We start from the raw sequence: 16,571 nt of genomic DNA on the forward strand, positions 1-16,571 counted from the left end.
TATACTCCGCAAGCCAGCCAATGGTGTGTGGCGGAGGGCACTCAATGCCCGGGCGTATCAAGGCTGTTATTACGGCCTGAGGTGGTTGTTCTGGGTATTGATTTCTCAGGATCTATGCACCCAAATTGCGTGAAAGTGTAATAACATGTCAGTTCTAGTATAATATATTTGTCCAATGAATACCCGTTTATCATCTGCATTTCTTCTTGGTGTAGCAATTTTAATGGCCAGTAGTGTAGAGTACTGATTTGACAGAATAACCTTTTCAATATAATTTTGCTTTTTTAAAACTTTTTGGTGCTTGCAGTCTTAGGGAGTAAAAATGAATGATCTGTCTGGTTAGTTGTAGGATGTGGACATTCCAGCTGCTTACTGGTTCCACTGGTTCCCCATGAAAATAGCAAACAGTTTATGTTAAAATTACAGTGATTTGAAGTTTGGTTCATGTACTTGTTACAGCTATGTCACGGAATCTTCTGATTAAGTTGGAGATCTGGGAATTCTGCAGAGTAACCAATCTGGTCTTCATAAAATTACAAAGAGATAGAATGTACCTTTAAGAGATGAAATTCTGACATCACAAATAGACACACTTAAAAACAGAAAAAGTATTTCTAATTTTCAGAACTGTAAGTTCCCTCCAAGGGAGGGGGGGCGGGAGACTAAATGATCTGCTCATCCCTTCCAATCTTCTGACATCCCCCTTTCATTCCCAAGAAAAGGAATTAACAATTCAAAAAACTAGGAATAGTTTTTTAAGCTTTTATGTTTGCCTATTATTGGTACCAGAATTTTGTCACCTGAAGGCACTCTGGCTTCCACTAATTCTACAGTTTCTCAAGTGAATTCTCTTACTGATGCAATTCTGGCCTCACCTATTTCAAACAGAAGACCTATTTATATGTGTGATGAAGTAGGTGGTATCAAATGGTGTACAACATCATTGTCAAGTGGTACACATGTACTTTTTATTACGTACCGTGTCTCCCTTCCTCTTTTTCAGAACAGATATTTGTGGTCTGATTTTGTTGGTTATTTATAGAAAGATTAAGAGATAAGGTATGAAAAACATTTGTTATTATGTGTTAGAACTGCTCAGCTGTGAATATTACTGCAAATAAGCTTTGGTAACATGAAGGTATGTATGTATTGAAGGGCAGTATCTCATATGCTGCAGCTGTCCGTTCATTTTTTGCATTGTAATTACTCACTTTATTCTTCCATCACAGTGTAAGATTTATCCAAGTCTTTCAATCAAGAATTTGCAATATTTGGATAGTCTGTTATTCTGACTAATAATCATACCACTTATCTCTCCTATTTCAGTATTGGTCCTAGTCTTTGTAGTATACAACAGACGCCGTGAAGCCCACATAAAGTATCCAGGACCAGACGATGATGTCCGTGAAAATATTATTAATTATGATGATGAGGGTGGTGGAGAAGATGACATGACAGCTTTTGACATCACACCCCTGCAGATCCCTATTGGAGGGCCAATACCTGAGATGACTGGAAAGATGCCATGTAAGTAATAGACTGAAACTTTCTCTCTTCTTTCTGTTGCACAACAATTAAGGTAATTGTTGCTGCATACACCCCAAAACAATTAATAATGTGTTACAGTAATGTAGATGAATATAAATTTTATGCAATAAATTGATGTCATGATGAAACAGAGAGCAGCTGATGAACTGTGGATATTGTTGCAAATATCTGAAGCAGGAATAGTTCAGAGTACTCTGATATACCACTGATTTTGTTGTAGGTTCTAAGAAGATTTGACAATACTCTGCTGCCTTTTCTTTTTTAGCTTTTACATTTTTTTACTGTATTTCACTGTTCAGAGTAATGAAACAAAGAAGTATGTTAGTTAAAGGCTCTATGGGTGGTACTACAGAATGTATTCATTTAACATGATGAAGTAAAATAAAGCATCACAGGTATAACATTCAGGTTAACACTCTTTCTAAGGATATCAAAAGTGGTGACTGAAATATCGTAATATGGATATGCTTTATCTACGGCTTTTAATCTAATCATCAAGAGTACTGTATGCTAGAGGCAGTGAACATTGCCATTATTACAATGTAAGTACAACTGGCAAGCCTGAAGTCAGACAGAAGTGAATGTTTCTCAATAAAAAGTCAGCAGTACCATGTGATGATAATTTTTGTTGGAATCAAATTTTCATAGTCAGGCAGTTTGTTAGTTATTCACATGTTCCACATGAATCATAATTGCAGTCTCAATATGGTGTGGAACATGACAATTTAAACCATAATACACTTTATCTGTGAAAAATATAGCAACATTCAGAATGTTTGTCCTCCTTTACATTAAATGTAAGCATATAGTCTCACACACACACACACACACACACACACACACACACACACACACAATGTTTTATACTTAACCATGTTCAATCACACACATGTTGCTGCACATTCAGAGTTCTCCTATGGGGATGAAGGGGTGTGACATAGTTTGTTTGACATTAATTTAAGCATCTTTTACATTTTTGTCATCACAGGGCAGATGATCTGGTATTTTTATGTCTAAATACTACATTTTTTCTACCTGTTATTATGGATAAGTGATGGACTGTGTAGGTCATTTGTCCTTCTAGTAATATATTTATGAACTTTACAGTTCTTTTTGAATACTGAGTGTTGACAACAAAGTTATAAGGAAGTAAATGTGTGAGCCTATTGTCAATATGCCCAACTGTTTACAAAGTTGTCTATTAGATGTTCTAGAGTGGACACCACATATGTTTCTAATAAAACACTTTTTGGGCCAGTTTTTTCCAAATATTGATGACATTACAGTCACAAAACTCAGAGATAGTGAACAATGCTGAAAATACAGTCATCATTAACTGGACTGTACTGAACAGCTACCAGTGCAGAATAATAAAGATAATGGTTTACAGAATATTTAAATATGAACACCCTTGCACTGAATAATAATAAGACAGTTGTGATGAAATTCTTCTTACAATACAATATGGCATAAATATTAAATCACTGTCTAAAGTTGAAACATCTGATAACCATAAATTTTTAAGTATTGTCAAGGATGAACATCTTACACAAACAGAGCACATTAGCTATAACTGTGAAAACATTAACTGTCATGTTTACATGTTAAAATACCTCACACATAAGTACTCTGGTCCTAGAACAAATCACCTACAGATTAATCCACTCACATTTGCAATATAGGATGAAATGTATCATGAGGCACCCACAGTTTATATGCACAGGGTATTCAGGCTTTAGAAGAAAACAGCTAGAAAAACTGCTATTATAAGTAAACATCCATCCTATAGCAACTATTTCATGAAGCATAATTTACTGACTGGTACTCTTTCTATGTTCATAAGACAATTATGTTAGTACAAGAGACTGTAGAAAAGGGCATACTGAATGGAGGTGTTCACCTTTCCAACATGCAAGCCAGATATCATCATCATAGGATACTGATGAATAAAATAGCAACAGATAACAGCCCACTTGCTGCTAGAAGATAATTCTGTAACAGGTTGCAAAATGGTCAAAAGCAACTCTGTGGGAATCTTTTTAAGAGTAGAGTGAAACAGTTGTTAATTTGAAGAGATTTTTACTCTCTCAAATATTTCTGAGCTCCATTATCTGTAGTTCTATTTTTGTGTATTTTCAGTTGCAGCGACCCTATATCAGAGGTGGTTAATATTTATTTAATAGTATCTACTGTCTTGCTCTTTGTGTATATTTATTATATTTAGGGAATGATATTGTTGTTATAAATGTACAAAAATGATTATGACCAAGACTGTAAAGTTAAAATGGGCATATTAAAATTATATTATGAATCTCAGCATTTTGGTCATGTAACATGTTATTAAAATATATTACCAGTTACTTCTTTGTAGCCATCATCAGATCTAAAAATTTAGCAGCAACATATTGGAATGTAGTCATACTTGCTACTCACCTGTGTGTTGCTGCTAATTTTTTAGACCTGATGATAGGTGCAAAATCAAAACTGTTAATCAGTTTTAACAGAATATAATACGACCAAGACACTGACATTTATAGGGTCACAGATCTTCGCAGAAGGTGCAGAAGGTCTCATTTCATGAAAAATTATTACTCCTCAATCCAGAGTTTTCTGATAATGTGACACCATAAGACATTAGTAAAATGTAAATAGTAAAAGTAAGACAATTTTTTGTCATTTTCAACTCCAAAGTCTGCTATTACCTTAACACAAAAGCTGCAGAGCCTAGACATTTAAGAAAAGCTATAACATGTGATTATCAACTGAGGACAACCCAGGAGAATTGCCCCAGTTTAATCCATGTACCACTGAAAAGATGAGTGAAATAAGTGTAAATGTCAGCAGTATTGAGAAACAGCTTAAATTGTTTAAACTGAACAAAGCTCCAGGACCTGATGGAATCCCTGTTTGATTCTATACTGAATTTGTGGCTTAGTTAGCCCCTCTTCAAACTATAACCTATCATAGATCCTTTGAACAAAAAACTATGCTCTGTCCTTGGAAAAAAGCTCAAGTCTCACCTGTCTACAAGAAGTGTAATAGAAGTGATCCACAAAACTACCATCCAATATCCTTCACATCGATTTGTTGTAGAATCTTAGAACATATTCTGAGCTCAGACATAATGAGATACCTAGAACTGAGTGATCTCCTCAGTGCCAACCAGCATGGATTGTGGTAACATCCATCTTGTGAAACCCAACTTGTAATTTTCTCACATGACATACTGAAAGCTTTGGATCAAAGCAGTCAGGTAGTTGCAGTATTTCTTTATTTCTGAAAAGCATTTGACTCGGTACCACATCTACTCTTACTGTCAAAAGTTTGATCATATGGAGTATCAAGTGAAATTTGTGACTGGACTGAGGACTTTTTGGTAGGGAGAACACAGCATGTTATCTTGGATGGAGAGTCATCATCAGATGTAGAAGTAACTTCGGATGTACCCCAGGAAAGAGTGTTGGAACCCTTTCTGTTCATGCTTTAAGTTACTGACCTCTTTAATTGTAACATGAGGCTTTTTGCAGATGATGCAGTTATCTATAATGAAGTACTCTACCTTAAAAAAAGCTGCATAAATATTCAGTCAGAATTTCTAAGATTTCAAAGTGGTGCAAAGATTGTGACACTTGCTTTAAATGTTCAGATATGTAAAATTGTGCACTTCACAAAATGAAAAGCATAGTAGCCTGTGACTATAATATCAATGCGTCACTGTTGGAATCAGCCAACTCATACAAGTACCTGGATGTAACAGTCTGTAGGGATATGAAATGGAATGATCACATAGGCTCAGTCATGGATAAAGCAGGTGGTAGACTTTGATTAATTGGTAGAATACTGGGGAAGTGCAATCAGTCTCCAAAGGAGATTGCTTACAGACCACTCATGCGACTCAACCTATAATATTGCTCTAGTGTGTGGGATCTGTACCAAATGGGACAACAGGGATATTGTACATATACAGAGAAGGGCAGCCAAAATGGTCACAGGTTTGTTTAATCCGAGGTAGAGTGTCAACAGAGACACTGAAGGAACTGAACTGGCACACTCTTGAAGACAGACATAAATTATCCCATGCAAGTCTATTAACAAAATTTCAAGAGCCGGCTTTAAATGGTGACTCTAGGAATGTACTACAATCGCCTACCTGTTGGTCACGTGGGAATTGTGAGGATAAGATAAGATTAATTACTAGCAGACACAGGGGCATTCAGATAATCATACTTCATGTGCACCTTCGTACATGAATGGAATGGGAAAAAACCTAATAACTGGTACTACAGGATGTATCCTCTGCCATGCACCTCATGATGGTTTGAATAGTGTAGTTTTAGTTGGAGATATAGGTTCTTATTAATATAAGTGACCAGGATTTTAGAACATTCTATTTCATCTACAACATTATGGAAAGGATAAATTGTTACTCACCAAATGGTGAAGATGTTGAGTTGCAGATAGGCACAACAAAAAGACTGCAGATAAAGTACACTTTCGGCTGACACATGGCCATTGTCTCTGGCTGCTGTGGCATACTCAGTGAGCCAGAGACAGTGATCATGTGTGTGTGAGTAGTGTTTGCATGAATGTATGTGTGTATGCTGTCTGATTCATAAGAAGGCCTTTTGGCTGAAAGCTTATTTGTTTAGCAGTCTTTTTATTGTGCTTGTGTGTGACACAGCATCTCCACTATGTAGTGACTAGCAGTCTATCCTTTTCATAATACTGTCATTATTCCATCCTGGATGTACCATTGTTCTATTTCATCTACAGGTTTTGTGCCAATCCATTATTCTAACAGTGTGGTCAGTCCTAGTATATTACAGGACTTCATGAATGTGCTTAATCTAAGTTCCATAACAGCTCATTTGCAGAGAAACAGTTACTAATTTTCAAGATATTTTAAAGTAATGAAGTATCTCAGTTAGGCTTGATTATAATACTTGCATGATCACCAAAGAGATCTATATCTGCTTCTTTGATGTACAGTGGCAGATCATTTACCTATAACAAGAATGAGAACAAAAGCAGACCCTGTAGTGTACACCTACAGAGATCATTCCTCATTCTGTAAAAGCTGTTTCTTTGCTTACATACTGAATTTTCTTAGCATCACACCAATGAACCGAAGTCTGGCACCTGCTTTACCTATAACAGAGCTGGTGTGATCGTACCACTTCGTATCTACACAGAATGCTGCACAAAGGAGTTTGTTTGTATCAGATGACTGATTCCTGTTATAACTCGCCGATACTGTAGTCATGAAGTATGACATTTCTGCTTTTTGTGAAGTGTATAATTTTACATTTGTGAACATTTAAAGCTAGTTGCCAATCTTTGCACCACCATGAAACCTTATCATAATGGCTGTATATTTGTGCACTTTTTTCAAATAGTATGTCATTATAGATAATTACATCATTTACAGAATTTCTGAAGTCAATGTTAACATTATCTGTCAGGTCATCAATATACATCATGAACAACCAGGGTCCAATTTATTTTCATGGGACACCCCGAAGTTACTTCTACATCTGTTGATGACTCTCCAACCAAGATTACATGCTGCATTGACCCCACCAAAAAATCCTCAAGCCTGCCACAACTTTTGTTCGATACCCATAGGATCACACATTCATAAATAAGCTTTGGTGTGGTACTGAGACAAATGCTTCTCGAAGGTCAAGAAATACTGCATCTACCTTGATCTATAACTTTCAGGATGTCATGTGGAAAGAGCACGAGTTTTTGGGATCCTTGCTGGGTGGCATGGATTTGTTCATTCTGTTTGAGATATATTGTTTGTTTAAGCTCAGAATATACTCTAAGATTTTACAACAGATAGATGTTAATGAAATCTGCAAATAGTTTTGTGAACCACTTCTGTAGCCCTTCTCATGGGGTTGGCTTCTGCCTATGTTCCACCCCCCCCCCCCCCCACCCCCTCCCTCTTGGAATTCGCAGTATACTATCATTAGAAGGGGAGCTAATAAATGAGTCAGAAATTCATGATCATCATGCCCTGGTGCCACCCTCAGTTTAATCAATTTCAGCGCTCAATGCCACTGACCCTAATATTCAATATCCTCATCTTTGCAGTAGTGTGAGAGTAAGCTGGGGCAGTTCTCGTGAATCCTGCTTTGTGTAGGACTACTTGAATGCAGAGTTATGCATTTCTGCTTTTGCATTTTTATTCTCAATTTCAGTTCATGTGTCATTACTGAGTGTCAGGGCACTAACGCTGATGTCAGTAACAGCGATTACATATGACCAGAATTTCTTTGGGTTTTGAGGTAGGTCTATTCTTGGCAAACAGAAGACATTTAATGATAAATTGTTATTAAACACTGATAACAACTCATTATTCAAATGTTATATGTAGAGATACATCGCAGATTTTCTATGACTGCTTATATAATAGATTTTCAGTCATTTACTTAAAAGTTATTCAGTTAAAATATTTTGCTTATATTAATGGTATCTCAAACCAGTTCATGAGCATTTTATTAAATTTTCCTTGCAGATTCACATTTTCCAGTGCCTCCTTTGGGGTCTGAGCCAAATGTCGGTGTCTTTATTGAAGAACACAAGAAGCGTGCTGATGCAGATCCTAATGCTCCTCCATTTGATGACTTGAGGAACTATGCATATGAGGGAGGCGGTAGTACGGCAGGCTCTTTATCATCTTTAGCATCTGGTTTGTATCAGTTTATTCTGTTGTTATTATCCAATATTCTGCTAAATGATGTATATCTTGGCTTATACTAGTTAATGTGAATACTGAGCAATTGTTTTGAATGAAGAAGCCAACAATTTACTTCTAGTTACAGCTGCAAGATTACATTCACAATTTTTTACTGTCACACAGTTTCCGTTGCTGACAGCAACGGAAACTGTATGAGTTCAGATCTTCATGCATCTTCCATGTAGTATATATGAAGTGTTAACAAGGCAGCTTGTCCCTTTGACTACTAGACGTGTAGCTACAAATTGAAACACTGAAACTCTTGCTACAAGTTTCCTATGAGAAACTGGGAAGAGGGGGCGGTGGGACAATATGCAGTTAAGAGCTTTTTGTTGTTGTGGGCAATGGAGAGGCACCAACAGCACCAAAGGACTGTTATTTCAAGTGTGGAAATGGAAGCAGGTTTAGAGAAACAATTTTATGTGGGACACATTAATATCTTATAGGAAACAACCAGATGGTGACAAATGTGTTGATTGTTCCAAATACATACATCTTCATTTCATTCACACTTATGATATCATGAAAGGAGCCATTTTGAACCCATCAAATGCAGTTATGACTCATGGTAATTCAGTAAGTTTACTACTCCATTTCTCGGATCCCCAGATTCTGTGATTATTTTTAGATGTAAACCAGCTCTTGTAGAGGAGCAAGACAATAAAGTAGACACCATGAGTTTAACAACAATTTGCACACTCAGTGGACCAGTTGAAGTTACTCAAAATTGATGATGGAGTTAGTACGTGAATTTGTAGTCTATTGATATGAGAACAAATGGTGTTTGGGTTCACGGAGAGAGCAGTCAACAATGAAGTTATTCTAAGAAATTACCTACTACACATTCCACATTTGCTGTGTTTTTTTGCAGTAGCTTGGTAGGATGTACTTTGTCTGAAAACACGTTATGGTTTATGTTTGACATCTGGATTGTATGTTGCTTGGTGGACTACTGTTGGAGTACAAATTCTCAGTTAATCCTAGGATATTTTCTGACACCTATCACTGCTTTCACAACTAGCAGTAATGCGTATACGTGTATAGTCCCATCTGCATCATCGTTTGAAGTCTGTATCAAACTTAGATCCTCCTATAACAGGCTGGGCAAGTCAGTTCAGAATTCAGAGGTGAGAGGAAGGCAAGGACTTTCCACCTCCAATTGAGCCACACCTAGTAAAACACTGTCATATTCAAATGTACATTTGGGTTGAGGGCAGCTTAATCATCTTACTAGCTGACAAACGTGGCATTGCTTGGGTATTCATTTTGCCAATTTGCTATTAGAAATGAAAACTGAACTTTATTTGTAATGTAATATAAAAAAAATCATTATTATGTATTCATGAAAACACCTATGAGATCATGCAGTAGATATGATGTGAGACAATACCAGGCAGTTTCTGTATGCTGGGCACAGCTGCTTTGTGTGTCTACAATGTGATTTTTGTAAACGTCTCTATGCAAACGCCTTTCTATTGCTCTATACATGGTTGCTGTTTTTGCCTACAGTTGTTTGTGCTTCACAGTTGAAAGCTGTCAGAAGTTCTGCCAGGTGTCAGGGATTTCCTTAAGGGATTTCCTTAAGTGAACTCAACTGTAGGATCATCTTAGTGGTAAAGAATACATGTATTAAAACTTAATGCACAAGGCAGCAGTTTTCACAATCACAACATTGATGATGTCATATCTCCCAAACTGTAATAAGTAGGAGGTTCTTACCCCAACAGCAATTGTTGCCTAATAGTAAGGGATTTGTACACAAGATTTGGTTGGAATCAGTCCACTGGTTTAGGAGGAGATGTGAAACATATATACATGTTTATAATATGTATGGGTCTGCATCTTGGTTCTAAGTGGGCAGTTTCACCTAGTTTTGGGATACTACATTCAGAGGTTCAGCCTTATTAATGAACATTCAGAGGTTCAGCCTTATTAATGATCACCACTAAATTGTCTGTGTGCATATAAGGGTGTAGAAGAACTGTCTGCCTTGAAGATGCCCACTATTCATGTGTACCTGAGTACCTGCTATTATGGTTAACATTGAAACTTTAAGTAAGCATTAGCACAAAGCAAACTGCGTGGATATAGGTAGTTTTTAAATGACTTGCTGAATTGTCCCTGTATTAATTCATTTGATTAAGTACCTTAGTAATTAAAAACTTGCCATTATAAATAAGTTTAAGAAGGCCTCATTCATCATGTAATTCTTATAGGAATTGGTTAAGTTTTGTAAATTTGGATCCATATATTTGTAAGTGGAAGGAGTATTAAAAATTTAGCAAATAGGCTGAATCATAGGACCAAGCTTATGTAATGTCATCAGTTATGGTCTTCAGATACATGAGCAAGAGACAAAAATATTAAGATATTTTATAATGTTATATATACTTACTTCCATTAAGCATCTAAAGCAGACTTGTAAATTATTTGTTTCAGGCACTGATGACAATGAGCAGGACTTTGATTATTTGGGTACATGGGGTCCACGGTTTGACAAACTGGCTGATATGTATGGACAAGAAGGTGAAGAAAGTGAAGAAGAACAGTAAAGGGAAGCTACAGTCCTCCACCAGTCATTTTTAGCAGAGTCTGTTAGATATTTACTGCAGTGCAGGTGGTTTGAACACCTCATTTTGAGGTGAGTCGAAACAGAAGCATTTATCATGTGCTGTAGACAAGAACTGTGTTGGCACTAATCTGATCTCGTTGGTAGGGAGAATCTGAAGCCCTAGTCTATCCCTGGCACTCTATTCCTTTTACATGGACCTGCCCTGTGCCAGATATTTACCTCAACTCAGGATTTGCAGATTAACTCACACTGTTATAGTATCTTATATGAAGCAAAGAATTTGTTCATGTAGAGGTAAGCTTCCTCTTACTGAACAACATGGACTGTCTAATTCCTGTTCCTCATAGGTCACTATCCCAGAAACTGGCCTAAAAATTCATACTTTTGATATAAGAAGAAGAAAAAGATGAAGTCAATTACTTCGGGCATATAGAAGAACTGATTTCAGGGGGATAAAGTTTCAGTCTCAAAGTTCGTGATGCAGGCCACAGGCCTTTTTCTTGGTAGTATACCTATGATGCTCCTAGGCCTTTTTAAGTGAGATTATGTGAAAGTAATTTTAAGACAAATAAGACTGTAAAGGCCCACAATCAACGTGAGTCTCACTATGCTGTGTTCTTGAGTATAGGATGAGCACGATGCCAGTATTTATAAACAAGTGTACATGTATTGTTCTCTTAATGTGAATCAATTGTAACTGTGAATGTTTTGTACATAGTTGTCATAGAGTAGAGATGAGTTATGTAACTGTGAAAAAGTTTGTCCTGTACTGTAGATTATGAACTGTAAATAGGTTGTCATTGTGTTGTAATGTTTAAAGTACAGTATACCAAGCCAAGGATTAGTAATTTATTTCATGTTTACATTGTAATATTATGGGCTCAACTTGAAAGAAGGCTACTGTGCTCATCTTTCCTCCAAGGCCACAGTTTCTGTGACATTTCTGTATGTGTATGATTTGTATTTGTTCCTGTTCATATGAGCGTGGATGTTTGAGAGTGTGTGTCAGTTAAAAAAAGTCGCAAGTGGCTGTTGAGCGTTGTGCCATTCCTCAAGTAAGAAAGGACTGGATAATTGAGTGTAGTATGAAAGATATATATAGTTTGATTGTCAGCATACTAGCTGGAAATAAATCAAAAAGGTAGCTTGGAGAATGTATTTATTATTCTTTTACCCTTCTTCTTTTGGCATGAAATTATGTCAATTATGAGAATGTGTAGTGTAAACTCACAGAAAAATCACATTAATGTTTTGCACTTGTGTATCAATTTGTAGTGTTAGTCATATTTTAATACATGTACAATGTAAAATACTTTGGTCTTCATTCAAAATGTATAATTCTGTGCATCATCATACTTACGTTGCGAAGGTGTGATTGTTTGAGTAAAGTGTGTAACTTATTTGTGTGTTCAAGACCTTAGTAAGGAGATTTATTTGTACTTTAGTTAATTAATTGTTCTAGTATATTTTAAGCTCTGTAGCCAAAGTAATCATTTCAGTTTTGTATTTCTTTTTGTGAGTCATGCCATCCTGATAATTGTTTGTGGTTTTTTTTTTTATTTTTTTTTTTTATTACTGTATCAGATTTTGTCATATTGAATAATTAATTGCACCAGTTCATAAAATGGTAATTTTTTTTCTTTTTTCATTTCTGCTATTGAAGTAGTACTCTTATGTAACTGCAAGCAGTAAACTGCCTCATACATTCAGTGTAGCAGCTGAACAAAATGAATGGTAAAATCTGTATGTGATAAATATTGTGACTGTGCTGTTGATGAGTTCATCAACAGAAAGTGGCCACAGGACAGTTCTCCTGTTGGAGATCTGGTACGTGTTTTCAATTTCTTATACTAAACAGGACTGACAGTTTTTTAAGAGTTAATTTTTCTATCTTTATGGTGATGAATGGGATACTTTGTACATGTTAAAGATAATGCTCAAAAACAAAAGCTCTCCAGGACTCTGTAACTTATGTTGCAAACTCTAATGGGGTAAACTTTTTTTGTTCAGAATAGTGGTGTAATAATAATTTGTACATGTAGTATCTGAATATTTCTATTGTCTTGCATTGTTGCTTCTACAATCGTTTTTTTTTTATTTTGTCAACTTTTTACTGATATCGCTTTTGTTTATAAGATTCCAAGAAATTAACATATACAGCTTCAGTAAGCACAAAATTGGGAAAATTATATTAAAAAAGCATTTGGGATTATTGACCATATGTTAATTAAATATAATTTCACATAATAAATAAAAATCCTGTAACTGAAACAGGCAATCAGTTGTCTGAGGCAATTAGTAATAAGAGAATACGTAACTGAAAACCCTGATATCTAGATATTGTGTCAGGCTGTGACAATTGGCTCAAATTTCTAGAGAAGTTACATCAGTATTAGTGCTCATGAAAGCCTTCTGCATGGCATGGTGTGTAAAATAATGTGTGAGAAAGCAAGTAACTGTGGTTCATTTTCATGACGATATAATGTAAAACTGCAGTTAAAGGCATGTAATCTAAAAGCTCAAATTGTCACTGCCATTACAGAATTTAATGAACATTTCTACCACTTTGATTCAAAACACAGTGTAAAGATCGAAATGAAAAAGAAGTACATCTATGTAAATTTTTGGGCATAGTTCAGCATGAGATATTCAGATATTTTTTAATCACTGAGAGAAGTAAGGAGGCAGTACTCTGCCTACATAGTGACAAGAAAAGGAGATTTTGTACAATTTTGAACTAATAGGGAAGCCACATTACACTCCTCATTATCACCATTATCACATCAGACATTATGATTGTTTCTTACATGAACCATGATACACTGACTGTGGGTTAATTAAAAACCACTAAATTCTGTCTTTAATGACTTTTGAGACATATTTGTTGTTTTATTTTTATTATATTTATATAACTGTAAAATGTGTTTCAGTAGTGCATATTGAAAAAATGATAGATTTGTGACTAATGTGAACTCAGAGGTTGTGGTAGCTTGCTGATAGTTTTCTGAAAATATTTTATTTATGGACATACATTTTTGCATATTGTTTAAATATTAATATTGAAAATCAGCAGTTGGACCAAAAATGACACTCATCCTCTAAAACTAGCACCGGAGAGTTGGAAAAAGTTTTTTTGTATCTGAAGTCATTGAAACTTTAATTGTATTCCAAAGCATAAATTGCAATGTGTGAAACTGAAAATTAACCCAGAGAAGTGGTTCAGTGTGCGGTTACAGTATTTGTACCTTCATCTACATTGTTATGTATTGGATGTGCATGATATTTTTTGAATTTCATTTCTAGAACTGTATGCTGTAATTTCATTATGTGAGCAAGGTGCAAGCCAACATGACAGAACCTTAATCCCTGAGCTTGCTATGTTAATTGTGTAATTTTTCATTGCCAACTGAAATCTTGGAATAATAAAGTGTAATTTATAATTTTGATTGTTTCATTTAACCTTAGATTTCTCTCGATTTTTGAGAGTGCAGTACTTCATATTATAACAGAATTATTTGTGTTCATGAGTGAGTAATTATCAGCATCTCCTTTGATGTCTTTTTCATCCATTTGAGTTAGCAGTCCTTGATGTTAAGTAACTTAATCCATGCTCCCTTGTTTTTAAGTTTTCTGTATAGTTTTATGGTACAAGCAGTACCATCAGTGTCAATTCAGTGCAGAGAAACGATTAGTAAATTTGGTTTTTATCTGATTATTGGTAGACTTGGTCAGTACAACTTGAATCACAGTAAAAGTATGATGTGGAAGGTAACAGGATGACACCACATTACTTTCGAAGTATTACAACGTGGAGAATACTGAGAATAATGTTGACATTACTGACCATGGGGCTCAAACCGTGAGATTCGTCAGGTGTATGAGTGAGGTGCCCCAGGTTGATACCTGAGAAAAGCCTCTCATTATGAAGAAAATTATTATCAGCAATAATGACAAAATGACTCTAAGAAATATAATTGTAAGGGCAATAAAATGAATCAGAAAGTATTTGCCCCCTCCTGGTTTTTTAATGCGAACTAAACATATTCATTCCCACCGGCAGACCTTTCTTAGACTGGGTTAGTCTAAGCTGGGAGGTCCACTACATGGAGTTGCTGTCAGCTGTTGAAGATGGTGATTGTGCTTCACACTTCCATGACGTACGAACAACCAAGTGTGATGAATTTTCTGCAGAGTAAGGGACAAGCATCCATAAAAATCCACAGGGAAATGCAGCCAACATAGGGGGGGAAATGTGCTGCATTGAGAAGTGTGAGGTGGTTGTGCTGTGAGTCTGCAAAAAGCCATGAAGGCTTACAAGATGTTGAATGTTTAGGAAGGCTGCGTTTGTCATTGACTGACGACAACATTCCCCACCTGCATGCTATGGTGAAAGTGGATTGTATATGGGAGTGTTAACATTGTCATTCACACATCCTTAAGATATTGGAAGGTTTCATGTCCGTTGGTGGGTGCCTAAGCAGTTGGATGACATGATGAAAAGCAAGCAAATGATTCCTTCACAGTGGTGTATTGAGGAGGGCAACAGTTTTCTGAACCGTATCGTGACTGGCAATGAAATGTGGAAACTGCATTTCATGCCAGAATTGAAGTAGCAAAGCATGATGTGGAAATACCCAGGTTTGCATGTGGCAAAAAATTCTGGTTTTTTTTTTTTATTTTATTTTTTTAAATGTCAATTTCCATAGGACCAAATTGAGGAGCAAATCCTCAAGGTCACGGAACATGTCAGTACAAGAAATTACTTTATGAATCTGAAAAAAGTCAAGTCATAAGTATAAGTAAACGCAATCAACAATACGACAAGAAACAGCTTACTTTTTCACCCGAGGTCGCCTTCTACTAGTTTTTCCATTCGTCTGTAAAGAATCCACATTAGTATTTTGCAGCCGTGACTTATTAAACTGATAGTTCAGTAATTTTCACATTTGTCAACACCTGCTTTCTTTGGGACTGGAATTATTATATTCTTCTTGAAGTCTGAGGGTATTTCGCCTGTTTCATACATCTTGCTCACCAGATGGTAGAGTTTCGTCAGGACTGGCTCTCCCAAGGCTGTCATTAGTTCTAATGGTATGTTGTCTACTCCTGGGGCCTTGTTTCGACTCAGGTCTTTCAGTGCTCTGTCAAACTCCTCATGCAGTATTATATCTCCCATTTCATCTTCATCTACATCCTCTTCCATTTCCATAATATTGTCCTCAAGTACATCGTCCTTGTATAGACCCTCTATATACTCCTTCCACCTTTCTGCTTTCCCTTCTTTGCTTAGAACTGGGTTTCCATCTGAGCTTTTGATGTTCATACAAGTGGTTCTCTTTTCTCCAAAGGTCTCTTTAATTTTCCTGTAGGCTGTATCTATCTTACCCCTAGTGAGATAAGCCTCTACATCCTTACATTTGTCCTCTAGCCATCCCTGCTTAGCCATTTTGCACTTCCTGTCAATCTCATTTTTGAGACGTTTGTATTCCTTTTTGCCTGCTTCATTTACTGCATTTTTATATTTTCTCCTTTCATCAATTAAATTCAGTATTTCTTCTATCACCCAAGGATTTCTACTAGCCTTCGTCTTTTTACCTACTTGATCCTCTGCTGCCTTCACTACTTCATCCCTCAAAGCTACCCATTATTCTTCTACTGTATTTCTTTCCCCCATTCCAGTCAATTGTTCCCTTATGCTCTCCCTGA

General features: G+C 36.1%; 1 protein-coding gene across 1 annotated transcript in view; it reads left to right on the forward strand.

Annotated features, from left to right (window-relative positions):
* Nucleotides 1–14,306, forward strand: part of LOC124615300 (neural-cadherin-like) — an 874,915-nt gene extending 860,609 nt beyond the window's left edge. The window contains exons 26-28 of the mRNA XM_047143087.1: nucleotides 1,327–1,527; nucleotides 8,072–8,245; nucleotides 10,733–14,306. Coding sequence (XP_046999043.1) covers nucleotides 1,327–1,527; nucleotides 8,072–8,245; nucleotides 10,733–10,845 — 488 coding nt within the window. The 3' untranslated portion in view covers nucleotides 10,846–14,306. The remainder of the gene's footprint in view (nucleotides 1–1,326; nucleotides 1,528–8,071; nucleotides 8,246–10,732) is intronic.
* The last annotated feature ends 2,265 nt before the right edge of the window (nucleotides 14,307–16,571 follow it).

The sequence above is a fragment of the Schistocerca americana genome, chromosome 5, assembly GCF_021461395.2.
Source record: "Schistocerca americana isolate TAMUIC-IGC-003095 chromosome 5, iqSchAmer2.1, whole genome shotgun sequence".
Lineage (NCBI taxonomy): Eukaryota > Metazoa > Arthropoda > Insecta > Orthoptera > Acrididae > Schistocerca > Schistocerca americana.